General features: G+C 35.6%; 2 protein-coding genes across 4 annotated transcripts; one reads left to right on the forward strand and one right to left on the reverse strand.

Moving 5' to 3' along the window:
• Nucleotides 1–5276: 5276 nt before the first annotated feature.
• LOC115441030 (phosphatidylserine synthase 1) lies at nt 5277–12114 on the forward strand. Of its 2 annotated transcripts, XM_030165598.2 has the most exons (7): nt 5277–5752; nt 7409–7667; nt 8921–9231; nt 9768–10022; nt 10680–10902; nt 11471–11525; nt 11882–12114. In XM_030165598.2, exons 1-6 carry the CDS (start codon nt 5565–5567, stop codon nt 11513–11515), a joined length of 1281 nt encoding a protein of 426 aa, XP_030021458.1. In that variant the 5' UTR covers nt 5277–5564; the 3' UTR covers nt 11516–11525; nt 11882–12114. The 2 variants fall into 2 exon arrangements, with proteins under 2 accessions (XP_030021458.1, XP_037297838.1); XM_037441941.1 differs by lacking the exon at nt 11471–11525.
• A 5197-nt stretch (nt 12115–17311) lies between these two features.
• Nucleotides 17312–23375, reverse strand: LOC115441037 (golgin subfamily A member 2). 2 transcript variants are annotated; one of them, XM_030165609.1, is made up of 4 exons: nt 23284–23375; nt 20069–21076; nt 18653–18892; nt 17312–18227 (listed from the first exon to the last, which is right to left on the reverse strand). In XM_030165609.1, the coding sequence occupies exons 1-4, from the start codon at nt 23362–23364 to the stop codon at nt 17391–17393; spliced, it is 2166 nt and encodes a 721-aa protein (XP_030021469.1). In that variant the 5' UTR covers nt 23365–23375; the 3' UTR covers nt 17312–17390. The 2 variants fall into 2 exon arrangements, with proteins under 2 accessions (XP_030021469.1, XP_030021470.1); XM_030165610.2 differs by lacking the exon at nt 23284–23375 and adding an exon at nt 22453–22641.
• Nucleotides 23376–25525: the final 2150 nt, after the last annotated feature.

A 25525-nucleotide genomic window follows, 5' to 3' on the forward strand; every position in this document is an offset into this window, starting at 1 on the left:
GGCATGCTTAATCACATTTAGCATTTCACAAATTAAATACAGTTGCCAAATTTCGTGAAGTGCTAATTAATTTGTGTGTTAGCGCGTTTCTCAATAGCAGGGCAAGCATGCGCGCTCTCCATAGCGCCCGCAGGAATAATGATAAATTCCGTGCTAAATGCTAATGCCGCCTGTTTTTTGTGCAGGAGTGAGAGAGAAAAAAGGCGCAAAAGATGCGTCGCGCGGAGTACCACATTTGTTTATATTTTTAAGAAAATTACCGAATAGTCAGGATAATATTGCACACAGTAATATCTTTCATGCCTGAAAGGACAATTAAAGTAATTTTATGAAAAACTTGATAATTTTACTAGGTACTTATAATAACTACTCATTCTACTATATTCTATAATATAAAAATTATTATATATTTGAATAAAATGTACAGAAAGTAAATTGTCGTTAAATAAAAAAAAAATGAGTCTGTTATTGAAACTTCGTGTGTTGATTGGGCACATATTGCAAATTCTTAATTGTGCATTTCAATTTGCGAATTATATAAAAATTCACTCAATTTATTTCATGCGTCATATTAGCAATTAGTATCAGCATGGTTATTTAGTGTGCTAAGACATGAAAATTTGCATGCTAATGAAATTAATTCGAAATAGCATTAATTGCCATCGCTAAGCAGTATGTAGTACTTACACTACGTCCATAATCCCTTCATACTTTACCAGGCTTAGGACTGGATACATTAAACAATAAAAATAAGTAAATAAATCGTATGTAAGTATGTCGCTAAGGTATTTAAACAAAACACAACGTTTAACGTTATCATTCTTTAACGTCCAAAATTGGTTTTTAATATCCAAAATTGGTAGAAAGGTATTATTAACTTTCCATTGTTTAATGCTACATTGATCGATACAGCTACGAAAAATCGTGGCACACAAGGACATACGTATAGCGCGCGCGCATTATAGCCGACGATCGATGTCTGGAAGCTGGGAAATAGGCCAAACACCGCCGCCGCCGCCACCCTGCGCCGCTTTTTACCCCGCAATTCGCACAGGTTTGTTTACCTTATCTACGCAATACGCACAGAGTTAGAAGCATATAAACGAAAATTACTTAAATTAAGTATTTATTTTTGTATGAACATAAAATCTAACAAATTAACAATATGACACTCTCTAACATCGAGTGTGTACTCTTTTGTACACAATGTTGAAGCCATCAGGGCATGATCTCAATCATATATCGAACTGCTATTAGGGTATCGAATCCCAGCTTGCTTTATGCACACTTATGAGTTGCCTTTCGTTGTGTACAGGTTGATTCGTCTCTACAACATTCAAATCTCGAACTTTACAAACCGGTCATTTTCATGGATATATGCGTTTAAAAATCACTCACTTTATCTTTTTTACACTTCTTTGCGAAAATCTTCACTAAAAAACGTAACTTTACTTACTACTTTACTTTACTTTAAGAAGTATGCTGGTAGTATAAATATCACGTGAAATTGAGATTTTGTTGTCCTTCCCCTTCACTTCAGTACCTAATCAAGGAGATTATAATATACTAGTACGCTATAGTCAACGTTAGTGTAATAGACACAGACGCAAAGGCAAAGAAAAAAAGCGGCTGGACACGTAGCTATGTATTAAAGAGTAGAGACTGCTGTATAAATACCCACACATAGGACCATTCCTTTGTGTGGGTAGTAATACGGTTATTTGTGTGTGGGTGTATTATAGTGGTATTTATAATGGAGGGAAGGAATAGAATGTTACTTTAGCCATCCATAGTGCGAACTGGGCCGTTTTTACAAGGCCCTGCCGCGTAATTACAGTCTCAGAATTCAACGTTGTAAGAGTTGAGTTGTTGAGTTGGTTTCGCCGAGAAAGTCCCTTATTACTACCGCCCAGTCTTCGCGGGGGGCGACTGAGCGGTTTTGTTGGGGTAATCGTTGCCTTGTGACCCGACAATTGAAGCGGCCCGGGACCCTCGGACGGCAGTCGGGCCGAGTCCTTAACCAATGAACCAAACCTAAGTGCCTACGCAACGGCCTACCAACTAAAACTCCGTGTTAACCCTCTTCGGCGCATAAGGGACGACTGCGGGCTTCTCCGAGACAGCATGTCCGAGTCTTCATCCGCGGCCGCCCCTGCGCGATGCCGCCTTGCGGCTCGTCTCCTAAATGTGGGGGGGGGGGCTCCTAAGCCCCCGCGCACCGATGGAAGCTCTCAGCGTTAACGGCAGCATGAGGTCAACGCCACACTGCCATCCATCCCGGGGGTCAACCGAAAACTGTGCAAGAAATGCACAAAATGCACTAGGGCGGACAGCCCCCTGCTGCCCGCCGACGACCCCCTTCGTGGCACTTATTAGTCGCCTCTTACGACAGGCAGGGGTTTACCGTGGTGGTATTCTCCAAACGTCCCCATTCTACAGGGCGGGAGACTCCTCTCTTCCTTCCTCTCGGCGCTCTCCTTCTGTGAGATGACCGCCTCGCAGAAGTGGGCCACCGCACGTCAGGCCTCCCGGCTGCCGACCATGGAAGCGACCACAGCCGGCAGCGAGACCGACTCTTTAACCTAACAATAGTCATTTATTGCTTAATGCATTTTAGTTACTTTGTAATAGTGTTTACCTAAGTATGCCTCTGACTGCTTGGGTAGTGTAATTGTAACGCGCTCACGTTACCAGTACGACTACCGTGCTGAAGTACTGAGTTCGAATCTCGGGCTATAAATAACTATAACTGGGGTTTTTCATCTTATAAATTACTCAGTCGCAGCTGTCAATTAGTGTGATGCCCCAGTACCTCTAAAAACACGTAAAGCCGTTAGTTCTGCAACCGATTTTTCTGGTTATATCAGACTGTCGTCTCAGCCGATTATGAGAGTGAAGGAACACAGAGTGCACCAACGTATTTCACACACATTTGTAATGGCTGAGCCCTTTTGAGATGTTCCACTGTGTTGAAATTCGATTAGTAGGGATTCATACCTAAACAAAGGGTTCATTATCAGTATACAATAAATTATATATGTCGTAGTGAAAACTCTTTACTTGCTTATTTTTTTACATGACCGGTAAAGTATCACCGGTCTATATTTATTCTTCCAGACAGTTATTCAATTATTGAAACACTTCTTTACTTCACTAACAATTTACTGCATAGTAACACTAGCGGAATACACAATGTGCTCGGTTCGAGCGTCCAAATAAGACTCGTACAAAAACTTCTACAAGATTGAGCTCTCGTCGTTAGGCCGGTCCTTATATTGACAGCAGTCGACCTCCCTCCTCTTCTAATACTTCCTCGATGTAATGATAGATGGCGCCACTATCGCTCCGGAAATTCACCAATTCAACGAATAACGAAGTGCTGCGGCGACATATAAAATATGAAATAATTTCAAGCACTAATGTCTCCTAACTTTTATCGGATGTAAGTCCATATAAAATAGTCAAAACAGACCCGACTACCAAAGTGTTAAACGCTACTAGCTCTTTAATTAAAGATTACTCCGATAAATTAAATCTTGACGGAAACTTACTCGTTCCGTCGTGTGCAAAACCGCCTAAACTGTATGGATTGCCGAAAATACACAAATTAAATGCTCCGCTACGTCCCACTGTGAGTCAGATCGACACACCAACCTACAGATTGGCTCAGCACGTAGCAAAAGTGCTTTCACCACTTAGAGGAAACACTAGAGCGTCTGTGAAGGATTCATACCAATTTGTCAGCGTTATTAAACCCCTAAAATTAGCTGACAATGAAACTATGGTCAGTTTTGATGTCCAGTCTCTCTTTACGAGCTTACCAGTACAAGATTGCATCAGAATTGTATCTAAGAAGTTAACAGAGAATACAATTTCTGTGGAATATGCAGAACAACTCCAACATTGCCTTACATCTGGCTATATGTTGTGGAATGATCAGTTCTATGTACAAGTAGAAGGGGGTAGCGATGGGCTGCCCTGTATCTCCGGTAGTCGCCGATGTATTTATGGAGGACTTTGAGGAGACAGCCCTGACCACAGCCCCGGTCACTCCAAGGTTTTACAAACGGTACGTAGACGATACTTTCACAATTTTACCATCTGATAAAGTAACTGCATTTTTAAATCACCTTAACTCCATCAATAATAAAATACAATTTACTATGGAGTTAGAACAAAATAAATTTCTTGCTTTCTTGGATGTTTTAATCATCCGTAATCCTGATCAGACCTTAAGTCATACTGTGTTTCGGAAACAGACCCATACTGATAAATATCTGAACGGTGAATCTCACCACCATCCAAAACAGTTAGCTACCGTGGGCAAATCTTTTTTTTCAGAGAGCACAAGGAATCTGTGACGAGACACACTTGGCTGCTGAGCTACAACATGTCAAGCAAGTACTACGAGACAACATTTAATTAAATCGGAACCCAAAAGACCGGCTGCCAGACTTCAAGACACTGTTAGCTCATTCTGCGTAGATCGGACCACTAACAGCTAATAAATTTTAAAATTTGTATATTTATAAAATGTAGGTAGATATTGTAACTCTGACTTTGCGGATGAACAACACCTCAGTCCCCCCCGTGACCATGACGGCTGCAAAGTCTTCGAAACGTCGGGAGAAAAGTAAAATATTAAAACCACGATAAAATTTGTAAAATAGTTTAATTTAAATCACTAATGTCTCCTTTATTCTGGCATCTTTAAAGCTGCTATTCACATATATATGCGCTTGGGCTACTGAATCTGATTAAAATGTTGGTTTTATGATATTATATATATAAACGACATTTCAATTAGATTTAGAAGCCCAAGTGCAGCGAAGGACGTGAGGATGCCGAGGGGCATCAACCACAGCGTGAGGCTTAGCAGCCTACTTTGCCGTCCATCATGGGAACTATACATGGACACTTTACATAGACACATCTTCCCTAAAGTTGGGTAAAGGAATTGACATTGCAACACCAGGTGCAAGTATTACTCACGTCATTTGTCATATTATCTGTCAATCATCAATGTGTCTGAGAACAATGACAATAACTTTTCCTACTTTCAACTTTGACATTGGCAAAATCATCGTCTGCCAACGATGGAGCCACAATTTAAAAATTGAATTGAATTCAACAATGACAAGCTAATGTGTACAGAAGGTAAAAAAAATAAGAAACGTTTCTCTTATAAAATTGCAAACTTTTTAGCCTCGAATCCAAATTCTTCTTTCCAAAGTTCAGAAACTTCAATGAAGTATGATAAATATTATCCTATCACCCAATTCGCAACACTTGATATACATTAGATAGATTATCCCTACCGTATAGTAAGTGATTTTGGTATTTCGACCTTCTTTTTAACATTTCACCTGTTTTCATGTATTCAGTACAATAAGATTCCTGCTGAAGGACATATATCCATGGCTACGAATATGTAAAAAAAAGGATTCATTTTAATTGTCAGTGTCAACTGTCAATTCTTGGGCACTGAGACAAATTTTTGTGTGTATGGACGGGTTCTATGAAAAAGTTTAATTAATTAGTTTTGTGATAATTATATAGCTTTAATGAAAGAACCAAAAGAAAGGACGATGTCGGTGAGCGGCTCGTCGCTGCAAAATGAATATATGGATGCTTTTAGTTCAATAAATGAACGACCGGTGGACGATATATCATTGGAGTTTTTTTACAAACCGCATACAATCACGCTTTTAGCTGTTTCTATTGCATCAGTAATCTACACAGCGTTCGTCAGGTACTATCCTTTATTTTATAATTTTATTATCATTAATGTCACGAATGATGTAACCTTATTCTTCATAATGTAATATAACCTTCCGTCGCGATTATTCGTCACTTGTATAAGCTTTGTCCTCGAGTGAAAAGCGATAAATATTTTATTGAAACGTGTTTACGATTTCTTTAATATATTCTGAAAATCAGTCTTTGTCTATTATCAGTCATATCTAAAAAATAATAAATAAAAACGCATCTTAATAAAATTTGCCTCTGGAATAGCTCTAAGGCTTCTTTGTATTATAGAAAAATATACAGAGGGACATTTATCCTGGAAAAACCTTTTCATGCTAGCAGTACTGAGAGCAAAAGTAAAATAAATAAGTAATTTTGACATTGCATTGCTAAATGAAACCACTTACTTAATTTATTGAAAATAAAATTTTAGAATAAGTTACTTGAACTATAGATGTAAATGTAAAAAGTATAAGTTTTGAATAAAATAAATATCAATATAAAGTACACAAACATATCATGCATTTATACCCGAAGGCATATGCAGAGGCACAACTAGGGCACCCACTTTTCACCAAGTGTGTTCTGTCCCATGATGAGATGGGGGCGAGCCTAACACCATATGGGGCACAAATTCCAGCATTCAGGCTGATACTGAACAGAAAACCTAAATATCTCTTATCCTGACCTGGGATTCGAACCCAGAACCTCAAAGCTTTGCTGTACCACATATGCAGTACAACTACGCTACTAAGGCAGTCAAATATAAAGTAATTTTAAGTCTTCACACCCTAATTCTACTACAGTAGGGCCTCGATAATCAGAACCCTTTCTAATTTGAATGCCTCTATAAACGAAACGAGCCCCTGCCTGAAGAATGGACAGATGAAGTCGACATTTCTATTCAGGGATCAGGGACAAAGCGTTTTCAATGTCGCTACTGCTACTAAGTACTAGTTGTGTACTGTATTAGAATTCTTCAAAAAAGTATAAGATTACATGTATGTAATGTAATAGCATCTCTTAATTATATTGTAACATTTCCTAAAGATTAAAACATAGTTTTTATAGTGAATAGTTTGTTGTTTTTCCACAAAATGTCTTTTAATTAATTATATTTTATAAAAAAAAAACAATTTGAAAAATGTTCCCTCCTGTAACAAAATGCCAATTTCATATGTAAGTACCTATTATTTGCTTATATTGGAGACCTGACTATCTCAACCTCAGTTGCACAAATTCATAATTACATATATGGATCGCTAACAAGGAACAAATGTCATTGTAGTCTATAGCTTCAATTAGATGGAGCAAGATTTTCATCCTGTACATATTATTCTTGAAAGTTCCTATAACATAACCATAAGTAGGCACTCTATGCAGGTTATCTCTCACAAGTTTATACATAAGTGTACTAGCTTTTGCTCGCGGCTTCGTCCGCGTGAGGGTTTTTCGGGATAAAAGTCCCGCTATATATTTTCGCGGGATAGAAAGTGGCCTACCCAGTGTCAAAAAACTATCTCAATACCAAATTTCATTCAAATCCGTTGGGTAGTTTTTGAGTTTATCATTTCCAAACAGGAAAACACATGCGCAGGGGGGGGGACTGTAATTTTGGAATAATATGTTGGTTAATTAATAATTTCTTTTTATATTTCAGAGATGAAAGAGACATTCAAGAAAATATATGGTCAGGCATATGCTGTGTAGTATTTTTTTTCCTTATAGTGTCAGTCCTCACATTTCCAAATGGCCCGTTTACAAGACCACATCCGGCACTCTGGCGCATTGTGTTTGGAATGTCAGTGTTATATTTGCTTGCTCTGCTGTTCCTGCTTTTCCAAAGTTACTCCACGGTCTATGCAATAATGTATTGGATTGACCCAAACTTACGGAATTTTCACATTGACATGGACAAGGTATTGTTTGTAATGTTTTTACAACTATGTTGTTATTGTATAGGTATAATTTTATACTCATATTGCTTCAGTAGCATAACATTTAGCAGTAAAGCAGGACTTTGGGTTTGAAGTTAGAATAATATTTTATTTCTTTAATAAGATGTTTGAGTTGCTTGAAATTACAAGTTGCGCATACTATGAGAATAACCTAGTGTCGAATAGTAACTTAATAGATAAAAAATGAATTTGGTAACTATAAACAATTCGAGATTAAGAAAATAGCAAGTCAATGCTTTCAATCAGCGTAACTACTCAACTTAATCATTTCACATAAAATTATATAGTCGACGATAGCAGGTGATGAACTGAAGACAGATGTATAATAATAAATTATATTTATGTTGTTCGTTTTATAATGTTTTGAAGTATTTTAAACTGTACCTACCATTTAAAGACCACTGTTGAGAGCAGTGCCATAAAAAAGCGAAAACATACGGCATGGTCGAAAATATAGGTTATAAAATAATTATAGACCTAATGTACCCCCTTTAGTTATCACTCATATTTTTGAAATATTCCATATTTTGATTATTTTCCTCTTCTATAAGTAAGTAGTATTTTATCCTCCAGTTACAGTAATGACTCCATCATGACTCTCTTTTGTCGTACTGCTAAATAACATTAATCTGTACTACTATAGCAGAAGAGAATATTTTTCACGCGCTGGTCTGTGCAACTCCGAAAAAAAAAAAGAACATGAATCATAATGTCCATAAAGGCTGACAAGCTTTCCAAATCTCTTTAGGGCAATAAATTTATAAAATCCGCAAAATTAGACCTATTCAATGCGTACAATTCGCTTATACTCTGGTACCCTTTCTCTTATTATAAAAGTTCACCAGCAAGGAGCTATTTATTTCCTGAATGCAAAAGGTATTTCTTTAGGCAACGAACATAAACGCATATGAACCGCAAGCAAAGGTTAATCATGTAGATATACAAAAATATGAGAGAAGCTCATATATTTAAGAATCATTTGCGTGTAATTCAGGTGGTCGTGAAATACTGTCAAAATTTCGAATGTATTAATTGCAATAGAATATATGTATGTTTATTAAGCTTAAAACTTACTATTTAGGGGAATCCAAGATTTTCTACCATATTAGCATTTTTCTTTCTTTTAAAAATTAAAAAAAACGAATGTATAAAGCACCAACCCTAGAGCAGTACAGCGCCGTACAGCTTATAACCAATATAAATTAAATTTTCAGGAGTATGCTGTCAATTGTTCTGATATAACATTTGCAAGAGTTTGGTCTCATGTCGACGTATTTGCATGGGGCCACTTCCTTGGATGGGCGTTTAAAGCTATTCTCTTTAGGCATGCTGGCTTACTCTGGGCTATATCTATAATGTGGGAAATTACAGAAATCGCATTTGCTCATTTGCTTCCAAATTTTAAAGAGTGTTGGTGGGACTCGCTAATATTAGATGTCCTCATTTGCAATGGCTTAGGTATATGGTGCGGACTTAAAATATGTAAAGCCTTAGAAATGAGGGAGTACAAATGGGTTAGTATAAGGTGAGAATGCAAATTACTTAACTCTATTAACTAAAAACGTACAGTAACCCTCAAATGAATGTACTTACATAAGTTACGATAAAGATCAAATATAGAATTACAAAGTACTTAATACATAATATTATGGAATCTCTTTTTTTGAGCAATCTTTACGAATTCATTTGGGGCCGCAAGTTACTTAAGTTACTTACCAGTTACCAGTATCTGCATTTTTAAAATTGACCTTATTCTTATACTAAATACTTTATCTTGTTTATGACTACTAAGTGTGTTTCACAAAGGTTCTGCTATAAGTACAAAACTCATTCATAATAATTGTTATCTCCTTTAAAAATTATCTTTTAACATTCACCTAGTGCCTCGTGTCCCGCTCAATACTTAGAATATCATCTAGTATATTCTAAGTATTATAATTCTTGTAAAATACAAAGCTACAATTTAGTTCCAATAGTATTTAAAATTATAGCACCGTTGATTAAAATTGTTAAATAATAAACATTTAAAAAGATCATTATATGTTTGGATTTAATTTTCAGGGATATTTCATCAACCACAGGAAAAATAAAAAGAGCAATACTTCAGTTCACACCAGTTCAATGGACCCCAGTACGTTGGTTAGATCCAACCAGCACATATATGAGGTTTTTCGCATTGAGTCAACTTGTTGTATTCTGGCAGATATCAGAACTAAATACTTTTTTCCTTAAACATATATTTGAAATGCCACCGTCTCATCCTCTCGTCATAGCTCGTCTTTGTCTGGTCGGAGTCATTGTAGCTCCATCGGTCAGGTATGTAAAAACATACCTGACAGGTATGCAAGGAGCAGATCAAATCAATTAAGTATGAGTAAAAACTCATACTTAACTGACTTGATCTGCTCCTTTTTTTCTTTTATTATATTGAAATCATAATATTGATTTGTTACTCCACTTTGCAGAAATTGGGGTCAGTAATCTCTTATGCAGCAATGTATACTTTGTATGACGAAAGATGGTATTTTTGGCATCAAAAATATTAGGTTGCCACTGGTTCAATGACTTCATATGAACTCCATACAAAAAGACTATGTCGAAACTTAAAATTGCACATTTACTTACACTAGTTACTCGTGTGTTTAAACTGCAGAATTCTATGAAATCAGAATTTAGCAGAAGCGACAAGTACTTACTGTGTAGGTACTAGGTAGATTCAATTGGTAATACAAGGTCAATATATGTTTGCATTTATGGTTCAATTATAATAATTAGATTTGTGGGGCCATATATTGTTTTCTTATGGCGAAGAAATTATTACACTACGAATGTAACATATTTTATATCTAGTTTACATTAGGTACTTAATTTGCTTATTTTGGTTTCTCTAATTTTAAATATAGATGTACCAGTCTATTTATTGTTACGATAGCTATAATTTAATTTGTTAAGTACTTATGTTTTTTGTTACAGGCAATATTATACATATGTGACTGATCCGTATTGTAAACGAGTTGGTACTCAATGCTGGGTATACGGGGCGATAATGGTAACAGAATCAATGTTGTGCATTAAAAACGGAAAAGAACTTTTTGGTCAAGCTCAAGTCTGTAACGTTATAGTATGGCTAGTCATTCAAATATTAGTATCAATAGGATGTGTGTATGGCGTAGTGTTATACCATCGATATTTTGAGGTAAGAACTGCATAATAACATTGAATATCTTCCGAGAGGCCCAGTGGCGAAAGTAGGTAACCAAGGAGTTAGATGTAAAAAAATGGGATCCGAGTCCAGCTCGGTGGTTTTTGCAATACGACCAATCGCGGTTCAGACCGATGCCAACATTAGTGGGAGCAAAAGAATAATATGGTCCCCGATTAAACCGTTTGGCGAAATGCTTTGGTTAGTTTTCAGAGGATGGTGACTCGCAAAAAAAAAGTCACATCATTGACCTGAGGGGCCTTTGGTGCACTGTACCGCCTAGCCTTCCGATAGCTAAGCCTCTGGAAAGGCCCCTTAAAGAAATATTGTCCAAAACCTTTCTAGCAGTATCCATAAGATTGCTTTTGCGTAATTATAACATTAGTTAACTGACTTTGGTTATTGCACTTGTTAAAGGTAAAGGCAGTATCGCCCGTTGCTTGGTGCGGCGCAAAAGCTTAGCCGCTTTGGATTCTATTATTACAAAATTGATGTAAAAAATTTGGTAGTTGGTGCATATGCTTAATAAATGAAATATAGTAATTCTTAAATATGTTTTCAGCCCAATGTAGATTCTTCAACTGAAAGCCCAAAGAAAGACAGTTAAATAGAACTTAGTAAGTTGAAACCGTATTTTATATATAATTATTTTCTTCCTCGATGGCGTAGTTGTATTATGGTAAGAATGCATTGCTCAGGTCTCAGGTTCGATCAACGGCTTGGGCAGTAATACAGGGCATTTCTATTCAGTATCAGCCCAAAGTCTGAAATTAGAGTTAGATATGGCAATAGGCTCGCCCCCTATCTTATTGGACGAAATACACAGCGGACAGTGGATGCACCAGTTGCGCCCCTGCCTACTCCTTCCGGGAGAAACGGCTGGAATGTGTGTTTGAGTATATTTATATATTACTATTAGGATACATTAAATATATTTTAATATCCTGAACTAACGATATCTTTTACTTTGCAGCTCGAATATTGCTCCAAGGGTGTATGAAGGCGTGATTTTCCAGACAATTTCTTGAATGTTGTGTCCTATTAGATAGTGAATTTTGTGTTATTAGTTTAAAAGCATTTTGTCATCGCATTGGAATTAGAAAGTAGAAATATTTTATTCGCTGAAATAGTCTAGTTGTACCTACCTATTTATGTGCATATTGATAGGAAATGTAAATAAATAAAACAGAACTATTATCCACTGTTTTTAATCTTAATTATTAACGATCCTTGTTTGATACCTATTAACAGTCAATGAGAAAGCAAGTTCAAAAATAAGGTTTAATTAATTTGATCATCAAAAACCAAATATCAAAGATTATTAAAAAATAATATTTATCCCCAACTTTGTAGAACCATTATTGCACTACTTACCTTCAATTATAACAATATATCAGGTCCTTAAATTCACTTTGTGTTTTTAGTGGTGTTCAATTAAAAGCTATAGGGTACCTTACTAAAGAAAATGAATGTTTATGGGTACATGTGCATCGAGTACTGAGAATCTGCACCGCACTATGGCACGGAACGAAAATACTATTCCGTCATCTTCAAAGTATTTATTAACCCTAAATAATTAAATCGGCGCATTCTTATCATAAGAATACACATCTGAAATTTATAATTGAAAATAGTCGACCAGATATTGTAAAGAAAAAGTAGGTACATGGCGTTAATTCTTTTCGTTAATTTTCGTCTAAACACATATATTTATATTATAATAAATCTGTAGAGGTCAATTCTGTACATGAAATATATTTCCAAAATAACTATCAGGGGGTGATTAGGGATCGATACTGATGCCAAAAATGCAATTAGTAAAATTTTTGTCTGTCTGTCTGTATAACCGTTATAGAAACAAAAACTACTCGACGGATTTTAACGAAACTTGGTACAATTATTTGTCATACTCCTGTGCTGGTTATAGTATACTTTTCATCACGCTACAATTAATAGGAGCAGAGCAGTGAAGGGAAATGTTGGGAAAACGGGAGAAGTTACTCCATTTTTTAAATTTCCGCCGCGTGTGCAACCTTAATGGTTAAAGCTACACAGAAATCATGTATGACGGAAATGTTCGCCTTAAAATTATATAAAAATATCCCACGACAGCATATGTCTATCTTTTATGGTTGACTCACAATAACACGTGTAGCTCCCGATAGCATAGTAGTTCGAAGCTTTCTCATTATATTTGTCTACTCTTACGTTTATAACACTCTCAGTCAGCCCCGGATCTAGGGGGAGGGGGGGGGGCAAGCCAGGGCCCGTGCCCCGGGCGGCGAATTTAGAGGGCGGGAAAAAATATTTTTGTGTTGGATAGCCCTTTGTTCGTGGCGTACTATATATAGGTTATATGTCATCACGCTATACCCAATAGGAGCGGAGCAGTAAAGGATAATTTCAGGAACTACCGGTTCGAACTCAAAAATATTTTTGTGTTGGATAGCTCTTTATTCGTGAAGTGCTATAGGTTATATATCATCACGCTATACCCAATAGGAGCGGAGCAGTAAAGGCTAATCTCAGGAACTGCCGGTTCGAACTGAAAAAAAATTTTTGTGTTGGATAGCCCTTTGTTCGTGGCGTGCTATAGGTTATATGTCATCACGCTATACCCAATAGGAGCGGAGCAGTAAAGGATAATTTCAGGAACTGCCGGTTCGAAGTGAAAAAATATTTTTGTGTTGGATAGCTCTTTATTCGTGAAGTGCTATAGGTTATATATCATCACGCTATACCAAATAGGAGCGGAGCAGTAATGGCTAATCTCAGGAACTGCCGGTTCGAACTGAAAAAATCTTTTTGTGTTGGATAGCCCTTTGTTCGTGGAGTGCTATAGGTTATATATCATCATGCTATACCCAATAGGAGCGGAGCAGTAATGGCTAATCTCAGGAACTACCGGTTCGAACTGAAAAATTCTTTTTGTGTTGGATAGTCCTTTGTTTGTGGAGTGCTGTATATCATCACGCTATACCCAATAGGAGCGGTTCAGTAATGGCTAATCTCAGGAACTGTCCGTTCGAAAAAATATTTTTATGTTGGATAGCCCTTTGTTCCTGGAGTGCTATAGGCTATATATCATCACGCTATGACCAATAGGAGCGGAGCAGTAATGGCTAATCTCAGGAACTACCGGTTCGAACTGAAAAATTCTTTTTGTGTTGGATAGTCCTTTGTGGAGTGCTATATATCATCACGCTATACCCAATAGGAGCGGTTCAGTAATGGCTAATCTCAGGAACTATCGGTTCGAACTGAAAAAATATTTTTACGTTGGATAGCCCTTTGTTCCTGGAGTGCTATAGGCTATATATCATCACGCTATGACCAATAGGAGCAGAGCAGTAACAGTTTCAACATGTTGCAAAAACGGGGAAAATATATTATGTTTGAGAGCTTCTGTTGCGTGCGCTGCGTAAACGGTTAAAGTTAAGGCGATACCTCAAGGTCCATTTTCATACATTTTGTTTCGGCTTTAATCTGGGTAACTAAACAAGTATTGGCAAGTAAAGAATTTAAATTCACGTCTAGTTAGTGATTAGTTCTCGCAGTTGAAGAAAAATGTAAAAATAATTAATAATCATGGATATTTCTGCCTTTAAAATTTCGTCATATTAAATTTTAAAGGCCGAAATATCCATGATTATTAATTATTTTACATTTTTCTTTCAACTGCGAGAACTAATCACTAACTAGACGTGAATTTAAATTCTTTACTTGCCAATACTTGTTTAGTTACCCAGATTAAAGCCGAAACAAAATGTATGAAAATGGACCTTGAGGTATCGCCTTAAGCAACAATGATGTATGACGGGATTGTTCCTCTTAAAAAGTTATACAAAAATTTATTATAAAACAAAGTCTCCCGCTGAATTTGTCTGCCTGAACGTGTTAAACTCAAAAACTACCCAACGTATTAGGATAAAATTTGGTATGGAGACAGTTTGAGACCCTGGGAAGAACACAGGCTTCCGGGAAAATATATAGCGTGACTTTTATAACGGAAAACTTTAGTCTGAAAAACTTTATAACGCGGGCGGAGCCGCGGGCAAAAGCTAGACCAGTATATAACATACATAAATTATTTCCCGCGGAACGCGAAATGATGATGATGATGACAAAAGTAAAAATATAGGTGGTTAGGGGCGGCATTATCCAGATTTTGCCCCGCCTTCAAAAAATTCAAGATCCGGGGCTGCTCTCAGTCATCCCTAATTAAAAAAGTTAACATTATTAAATATTCCATAAAAAAGAATCATAGAAATCGGTATAGAAACACCAAAGTTATACATGAAATACGCTAATAATAAGCCATCACGCATGAATACTGAATCATGCTATATGCTTCCTTCGATTTCACTAGGATCCCATCATCAGACCCTGACCGGACAATCGGACCACCTGCATACCGCCATACATTAAAAAAACATCCCGACAAATTGAGCACCTCCTCCATTTTTGAAGTCCGAAATCCACGCGGGCGAAGCTGCGGGCGGAAGCTAGTTATATAATATTGTTAGAAAAGTTGTTCCTTAAATTAAATAAATTAATAAAAAAATTTGGGATTGAACGAGAGACCACATAAGTCACGAGTTAGTCTCAATGAATCCTAACAAAACAACACGGAATCGTGTCGTGTTTTTTCTACATTCTTAGCACACTAAACTCACAAAATATAACTTTTCTTATTTTCGTACAGATTTAAAGGTTAGCGAAGCTTGCCGAAGTTTAGTAAGTTCGTTTTGCCTTTTTATCATCCTCCATTTTTTTTCCGTATATTTATTTAAAATCGTTTTAAAAAGCTGCAGTACCTACTGTATAGCATATTGTATTGCTTATAATTTCAAATACTATTTTAAAATGCCTAATAAAACTTAAAGTTATATTAAGTAATCAATGACACTATAAAGTCTATTGGAGTGTAGTATATATTGGAGATAACGTTTACTAAATTTCGTTAATTTATAGAGAAATAAAGAGTAAGATTTTTGAAACGAAACGCACTAGTCTGTTCCATAGTGCAGCGCCCGGTCTGCATAACTGCTAGGTATTTTGTAACAATAGATGGTATATACTTAAAGGGTTAAAGGCTAAGATGTTTTATTACATAGATACGTTGCCTGAGCTCAATTTTGGCAAGAAGAAAGTAAGGTAATTGCCCGACATTCATTTAGTCAACCTCCAACCACTGTCGCGGCTAGTCAGCTTACAAACTTTTAGTATTTTTATAAATAAAATGCCTTCCTGTGTTTTTAGACGATGTACAAATTATACTCTAACTGTGAATGAAAAAAACGTTTTATTTCATACGTTAGTAATAAGTATACATTGTTAACTTATTTTTTAACTAATAAATGCATTTTATTCGACTGTCGTGGCGACGGCGGTCGACGCTCGGGACGTATCAATGCAAGCTGTAATTGTCGATGTATATATATCCTTTTCTAACGAACGTATGCCTAATCTTTGTATTCCTTCTTCGAGCCAATTTGTAATTTATATGTATAGGTACGTGATTACAGTGAATAGTGCGCCGTTTTTATGTGCAATTTTGTTAGTGTATGACGCGTCTATTTGTAAAACGTCATTGGTTAAAGGGACGTAAATAAAGCGTCGTTGTGGCCCACTTGTAATTAAAGGTATATAGATAAATGTGTAATATTCGTTCAACCCTTTATTCGTTATGAAGTTAATGATTTTTGCCGTAACGCTCATTCCCAGTTTAAATTATTATATTAACAAAACGTTTCTTACCAACATACATTTTTTTTATCTGACCCCGCAGTCAACACCTGGGGAAACCTGCATATGGGATACTGGAATCCCCTGGCTTAGGCTTAGCGACTACAGGGACCTGGAGGAAAGTTGGGAGGGGATATCTGGGTAAGGAAGGAGAAGGGACCCGCTTACGATGAGAGGCCACGCGAGCCCTATAGGCCTTAATGTGAATTGGCAACCATAAGGTATACACACCTGTGTGCCCAGGGCCGCGACAAATGTCCCCCCGTGCAGACTGTGTTACTGTTCCCAACAAACATATAACACACAATCACACACACACACACACACACACACGCACGCTCGCACGCAAACATGCACGCGCGCACACACACACACGCACATGCAGTAATTTCAGGAACTATTAAACAGACTTTGAAAATGTTTTCACCTGAATGTTATAAGCAACTTTTTATACCCGGAAAATGTAAATCGCAACCTGGAAAGACTTTTTTACACGGGTGAAGCCGCGACCAAAACTTGTTAATACAATACGCATACAATCAATGTCAATATTGAGATATCGGCTTTTACTTCGTAACTTATCAATTTACGGTGCCTGTATGTACGCCAAAAAGAATATAAATGTATGCGAGATTATCAGAATTAAACCAAAACGTTGTAACAAACATTTATTAGAACCATAAAACTAATGCTACATATTAGTATCTTGAATTCCTGCCCTACATTTACATTTCTTATACCTCGATAAGTTTTCCAGAGCAACAATTACATGGGTAAAAATTTTTAAAGTCTACATTTTTCTTATGGGGGTCAATTAAGGAATTGCTTTGTAAATTTGAAAGCAAATTCATTACTCTTTGTATATCAATATTTTTGGAATCTGTTTTTAAGAAGTGCGATAAATCCTTATCTTGCGATAACTTTACGAGTATAGAAGTCAACTCATCTATTTCTTTTTTTAGTTTATCACATTCAGCTTCAAATATTTTTATTTGAGCACTTCTTTCTTCATCTCTCCTCTTTAATAAACTGCGCTGTTGTTGGTACAAAGCTACATATTCACAAATTGTTTCAGTTTCATTCTGTAACTGGAGTATTATATGCTCTAGTCTGTGTTTCTCATCCGATAAATCTGCTACTTCCTCCATAATTTTTAAAAAGCGCTGTTGAAGTTTCTGCATTGCGTCTTCTCTTGCAATATTTGGACTTTGTCTTGAACCGGAGTTACACAAGATTTCTGGCGTCATAACGTCAGAGCGTTGCATTTTCTCCTCGCTGCCATCTGACTGATGACCTACACATTCCTCGTTGTGAGAGTGTGTCTCTTTCAGTTCTTCATATTCGATAACATTATCAGTATAGTTGTCTACGAGTTTATCCGTCTGAGAACTTTCATACTTTTCTAATTTTCTGTAACTAGCTTGTAATCTGATCATTTCTTCGTCTTTAGCTTTTAATTTGACTTGCATATCTTTAGTTTTTTCTTCTATTTCAGCTAATTTTATAGTGAGTTGCCTGTTTAAATATTTTTCGGCTGTCAACTTTTCCGTTAAATCTAATTTATCTTTACTCTGTAACAATGTCATTTTTAAAGTTTTACTATTTTATGATACTCAGGCTTACATTTTGGTATATAATATATTGAAGTAATAAAGACGTCATTATGGTTTCAGAAGCATTAAAGGTTAATTAAAATGTCAATTGGTACTAAAAAGCGTTATGGTTAAACATAACAAAATAAACGATTTCATTAAGCTTAGCAATCGCTTTGGTAAGGCGCCAAACCTAATATAGATTTATTAAAGCGAATCCTCTTCAAATGACAGTAAAGAACGTCCTTCGTTTTTGAAGACAATTAAAAAATACTTTTCTCAATTAAAATTGGCGGTTACGCAACAACTGGGTAAACATATTAAGTATTTAAAAACTTTTGTATATGTACTAATATTAAGTATACTTAATTTTACAAAGATGCGGTACTGGACTCCTCACTTACCATTTTAACATATGCATCTTCCAATCCTTGCATATCTTGCTTGAGTTTTTTATTCTGTTCGGTTGCTCTTTGGGCTGCAATTTTGTCACTTGCTATATCTGCATTTAATTTTGAAATGCTGATGGTGTCTTGCACACTACTGGTATCCTTGTGTTGACTTAATTCTTTGATTTTCTCATTACTCTCTATACACTGCTTTTCAAGCTCTTTATATTTAATATTCAATGCTTGAAAATGGTTCTAAAAGTATAGTAAATAACAATTAATAAAACTCTTAAACTTATGACGTACCTTAGAGTAAGACATAAATATATAATTTTGAAGCCAAATCATTATTTAAAAAGAATAACGAAATCACCTAATTACAACGCCCATTACTTCTGAACAAAGGTTGTAAAGGCTAATGGTGTCCTGTGGTACGTTGGCAATTGCAACCTCCATGTGGACACCAATATGCTGACCAACAGGCACTTTATGCCTACAGTCTGCAGCCGTTATTTCGATCGGGTAGTCAATGATCCATATATGTTGGATAGGCAAAATTTGATCTATGCTACATCCGACCGCGCTAAGTGGAAACGACCGCGTTCAGTGTTTACAGACCTAGAGGACGATATCACTCCGGCTATTCGTCAAAAAAACGAATTCTTGAAAACTTTGACTCTAAACAAGACCGCAGTTCCGTCGTTGTCGCCGAGGGCTTCCCTCCCCGTCTCCCCGACCCTTCTAATAGTTCTGGCTCGCGTACCGACGAATAAGGTAACGGTAAGATTGTTGTCCGCAACGACTATGCGCAACCATAATCGTTGATTTCTCATCCTCTCCCAGTGGCCGTTCTCAGCCGAGGCACGTAACCCGTTAATGGGGTTGCCCTCAGCATGGTCGCTTAATTTTCAAGGATTCCGAGCGCCTAAAGCGCATATTAAAAAATCTCTTATGTTTATATAAGCTGTGTTAAGTAACTGTGTTAAAAAAAAACCCAAATCAAAAATCCCCCCGAAGCAGTCATAATAATTGTCATGACTAGGCTTACCATACGTCCCGGTTTAACCAGGATAGTCCCGGTTTGAGATCCCTGTCCCGGCGTCCCGGGTGATTGTACTTTGTCTCTTTTTCTTTTTAATAAAAAATATATTCACATTTATTAATATGTTTTCAAATAATAATAATATTGATTGCATTTCAAATATGAAAAACACAAATTATGCGAAAAGCAAAATGAAAATGAGCCTCTTTCTCTTCTGCGTTCCGGTTTGGCTCTTTGCAATTATGGTAAGCCTAGTCATGACAATAATTTAGTCATACTATACTTTTCACATGAATTCTTTCAAGATGTCGTTTACGAATTCCTAATGTTTATGGGGCCGCGAAACCTTTCAGAGTAGCTCTGCGGCTAAGTTTATGTAGTGTACTTACTTGGATTTCTTCATATTTAGTTTGTAACTCTTGTAATTCATCATTGCTGCCAGGTGTGACGTCAGCAGTGGCTTTTGGTTGGATATGATAATTTTGATACCTAATTTCCATTTCACTTATCTGTTCAATCAAACTATTTTCTCTGTTTGCTAGGTATTGAAGTTCAGCACTGAGATTTTCATTTTTCTCCAAAACTGACTTAAGTTGCTCATTCAATTCACTGACATAATGTTCATAATGTACACTGATTTGATTCCTCTCCTTTTGAGAGTCTTTAAGTTGTTGTTCTAATATTAATATTTTTTGCATTAAAACTTCGTTTTGTTGAGTCTCATCAGTTTTATTTTTGCATAAATTAAAGACTGTTCCATTCGTCAATTGCTGCAGTTGAAGCTGTGTTGCCTCTAATTGATTTTGAAGATTGAATAATTGGCTATGGAGAGAGTTATTCTCTGCTTCTTTGGCGGTCAAAATGCTCTTTGTGAATTCCAACTGTTCTTGGTAGTTGCTATTTTCATCTGACAACAATGTTTTCATTGTGTGAAGTTCCTTTATAGTGTCATTTTTCTCTAAAATTTCTTTACCAATCTGGTTATATTTATCTTCAATATTTCTGAGGTCTCTTTCTAAATTTTGAATAATTTGTTTAGATGCATTATCGTTTGTTAGTGCTAATGTGTATTTATCTTGCAAATCTGCTAATTTTGACTGTAAATTATCAACTTGTATTTCAAGATTTCTCTTGCTTGATATTAGGAATTCTGTAGCATTTAAGCTATCTGTTAAAGTTGGTGAATTTACTATTGTCTGTTTTGTGTCAGCAACTTCTGAATTGATATTTTGTATAGTATTATCATTACGACTTTCAGTTGAAAACATAGGTTGAACTTGTTCCTCGTTTATTATATGTGGCATAACATTGTCTGGATTAGTTTTTAACCCTGGTATATTATGACAATTTACATCTCTTTGTTGGGTGTATGATTTTTTCACTTGGTGATCTTTTAACTGCAAATATAATGATATCAAATCAAAATATATATTTATAAAAATATATGTATATTGAAAAAAGCGACGATAGCCAAGTTGGTTGTGCAGCGGCCTGCTAAGACGAGTGTCCGCAAGTTCAAATCCCAAGGGCACATACCTCTGAATTTTCAAAAAATTATGTGTGGATTCTTTGTGAATTATTACTTGCTTTAACGGTGAAGGAAAACATTGTGAGGAAACCTGCATACGTGAAAAGTTCTCTTTAGGAATTTTGAGGGTGTGTGAAGTCTACCAATCCGTGTATGCAGAGGTGCAACCAGGGCACCTACCTTTCGCTAAATGTGCTACATCTCATGATGAGATGGTGAGCCTAACACCAAATAGACCATAAAATTCCAGACTTCAGGCTGATACTGTGCTGTAAAACCCAATATCACTGACCGACTCGCAATTCAAGCCCAGGTAGCGGTATCCAACTAGGAATGCAATAAAATTACGTCATCAAGGAAACACATGGTCATTTTGTCATTGCATTCATAAAAGAAACCACATACTTAACCACATTATTGTCTGTTTCGCATAGCAATTTTAATTAGTCACTGACTCTAAAATTGGTAACCAGTAGGTGTATAGGTAATGTTAAATATTTTTTTGGTTCTTAGTGTATTGCCTCAATGGCATACTCGTGATTCGCACAAAGTAAAACTATCATGCCAAGTTGTTACACCTCTGTCTAAAGGAAAAGATGTAATGCTATATATATGTATATATATATATATAGTATATGTGTATGTTAGAAGTAGACATCCAAACCCACCACAAAAACAAAACTCAAAAAATCACAATAAAGTAAATTTTACAAATTCTTTTACTTGGACAACATTTATTTTGTTTATTTTAGTAAAACAAACTGCTGAACCAATTTTCATATACACTAAATTAATAAACAAGATACACCTATTCATTTATTTTATTTAGGCAAAGACATAATACACTAGTAGATTAATATTAATTTAACTCTCAAATTAAGCATGCCTGTATCTTGAGAGCCTTATCTGAGTAATTGAAAGTTAACCTTAGTTGCTATAAGTAAAGAATACCTATAAACAACATTTTTTAGATTAATGAAAATCAGAGTATGGGTAACAGAGGCCTTAAAAACCGTTTCATTTTGGTTGACACTCAAAGGCCACCCTTTGACTTTTCTCTTGCTTGCCGAATATTACATTGACCAAAAAGTTCACCTAGAATAACTATGGGTTTATCTCCAAGTCTACAAGTAATAATGTGTTTTATATCGTATTGTAAATTAAAATTTATTTGATAAAAAATGGTAATTGTGGACGTCATAGCTAAACCATAGAAGTAACACTGCAACATAACACTGGTTTTACCTTTTTTCTAGCTAAAGCCAATTTAGCAGCTCTGTCATCCATTATAAAAATAATATTGTTTGCCGAGAAAATTCACTATATGTTTAGACAATACAGAACTTGCAAAATTCAGTAAAACGTAAGCAAATCCATCATGATATGACATTTCAATTTTGACAACAACAGACGTATAGGCAATGTTGCCAAATGGATGGTGGTCAATCAATGTGAAATGTTAATCTCCGTTCAATATTTTTATTTATTACTAAAAACTTATTTATTAAAGCTTAAAATAACTTCAAAACAAGTATTATAATACGAACCTTTTGTGATAACCTTTAAGAGCGACCCGCTGCTATCTGAAGTAGCCTAAATGGCGACCGGTCGCCACCGGTAATTTGCAATTTTTAGGCATCCCGACAAAATAATGTAGTATAATGCATATAAATTCATGCTAGCGTATATAATCAATCTGTGGTTTTTGCATACGTCCTGCCGATATTTTGCAAGTGATCCACATGACTATAAATTTCATAGGAAACTTCCTAAGATCACTTAGATGGTATGCAGTGAAAGGTTATTATACGAATAAAACCAGTCAATCAATTGTGCATATTATAGTTTATATTAGAATAAACAAAGTGACCCAACTCCGCTTACCATCAGGTACATTGGGGTCACTGACGAACACTGCCGTGACCATGTAGGTATAAAAAAAACAAAATATGTCACGTGGCCCGTACGAAAAATGGTCGAGTACGACAATGTTACTGTCATATCTGTATTTTTCAAATATCATTAGTAGTTACTCCTTCCGTGCGCTTCATTAGATTAAAATTTAATTCACTTAACCTCTACATGACCTTCCCGCGCTAAGTACGCTTCCAGCCTCAGAACAAGAACAAGCACTTCCAGCTGCCACTGCGGTAACATTTTTTTTTATATAATTTTGAATAATAATTAAACATTAATCATTAAAATTGCTTATTAAGCTAGATAAGTACATAAAAAAATATACGAAAATAATGTTCAATTTTTATTAGGCACCGACTCCAAAATTGTTAAAATTGAATATAGGTAATTTAGATTATTGTTTGGTTTTTAGTAGTAAGGCAGTTTATTTTTTATTAAGAAGTTTTTGACCTGACTATTAGTTGGTTATGACTTATAGGACAAAGGTCGCCTTGTGAGCGCTAGCAACCCTTGGAAATCAATAAAAACAGAATAACAATCTTCCTAAATTGGCAATACTTTTCATTTGTGATTTACAGGAAATGCCTTGATTTTATACGGTCATTTTTATTTCATTCTCAGAAGTGGGCAGCCGTTGTCATTTATACCAGTAAAAAAAAATATATGGAAAGTCTTAAGGCGATACCTCAAGGTCCATTTTCATACATTTTGTTTCGGCTTTAATCTGGGTAACTAAACAAGTATTGGCAAGTAAAGAATTTAAATTCACGTCTAGTTAGTGATTAGTTCTCGCAGTTGAAGAAAAATGTAAAAATAATTAATAATCATGGATATTTCTGCCTTTAAAATTTCGTCATATTAAATTTTAAAGGCCGAAATATCCATGATTATTAATTATTTTACGTTTTTCTTCAACTGCGAGAACTAATCACTAACTAGACGTGAATTTAAATTCTTTACTTGCCAATACTTGTTTAGTTACCCAGATTAAAGCCGAAACAAAATGTATGAAAATGGACCTTGAGGTATCGCCTTAAGAGCGTTTACGTGCAGCGCGTGAAGTCAACTATAGGTAATTCTTCGCAAAATTCACTCACACAGAACCGTGCGTAGCTGTGTGCATAGAGTTAGCGCGTCGGCTATCTTTATAGTCAGACCAACCAATTTTGATATTTTCGCTTTAATTATCTAATTGGAATGTAACTTATGATTTATGAATTTATGATAAATGAAGAATTCTATTATTAAATATATAAGAATTCTTCATGAAATAGTTTATATGTATCATTTTGTATTTATAAAAAAAAAATAAACATTTATAACAAATTTACAAATTGTTATTTTCACTTTCTAAATGCAAATGCTTAAAAAAATTAAGCATTTGCATTTAGAAAGTACCCTTTAGTAAAGTGGAGCTCATAGATAGGCACCAGAACTCCGTAATCAGACAATAAATTAGGAAAATTACCATGTGCTTAGGAAAGGAAGAGGAAAATTACTGTGCTACGATGTTTATAATGGACCACATAATTACTACATAGATCTGCAGTTTTTAATATTTAGCGTATTGAAAGTTTTAAATAAGTCATTAGAAATTACATATTGGAATTTATATTTTGAGTCAGAAGGTGTATGTAATGAGATGTCATTTTTAGGTGTATAACTAAAAAGTGAGAAATAAAAGACTTCTTTTTTCGGAAGTTAGTTATATTTTTTTGGATAGTTTTTTTTTTAATAGGTAGTGCTTCTCAGTGACATCGATCATCAATCGATCGATCGTACATCCATGTATAACACTTTACCAGTTTTGTATCCATAGTTTTGCATAATATTTGCGACATTCGACAAAGCAAAATAGTTGGTTCTGTACTTTTTTTTCGACCAACAGCAGTCAGCTATGACTGCAAGTATGGGAATACCGTCTTTTATATCGCCACAAGCAACAGCTTTATCAGTTTCTTCCCCAGCGGCCTCTTGCATCCTGTCCTCTGCAGCTGATTTCAATCATTTAGCTAACTCCTCGTAACATTTCATACAAACATTTTGCGTTAATATTGGTAAATCTATGGAAGCTAACTGTTCCTTTAAATTTGACCTACCAAATCCAGTCATCAAAGCTCCATTCACAGCTCCACGATATACGTCAATACTATCAGTATATCTCTTAGAGGTAAATAGCTTAAATTCCATATTGCACATATTACACTTCATTAAAAATGTTGACTGCAAGCAAACTTTATTCTTTTTCAATAGTTGTAAATGTTCGATACTACAACCTGTTGCTCTGTTGTGGTTATTTTGTGTTTTTTAATTTGATCCAAGAAATGTTGAAAATCTATAATTTTGCGGCTTTTAATAACCTCATTTATTTTGAGTGTAGTTTCAGGCTCGATTACCTAAA

The sequence above is a fragment of the Manduca sexta genome, chromosome 23 (genome assembly GCF_014839805.1).
Source record: "Manduca sexta isolate Smith_Timp_Sample1 chromosome 23, JHU_Msex_v1.0, whole genome shotgun sequence".
NCBI classification, from domain to species: Eukaryota; Metazoa; Arthropoda; class Insecta; order Lepidoptera; family Sphingidae; genus Manduca; species Manduca sexta.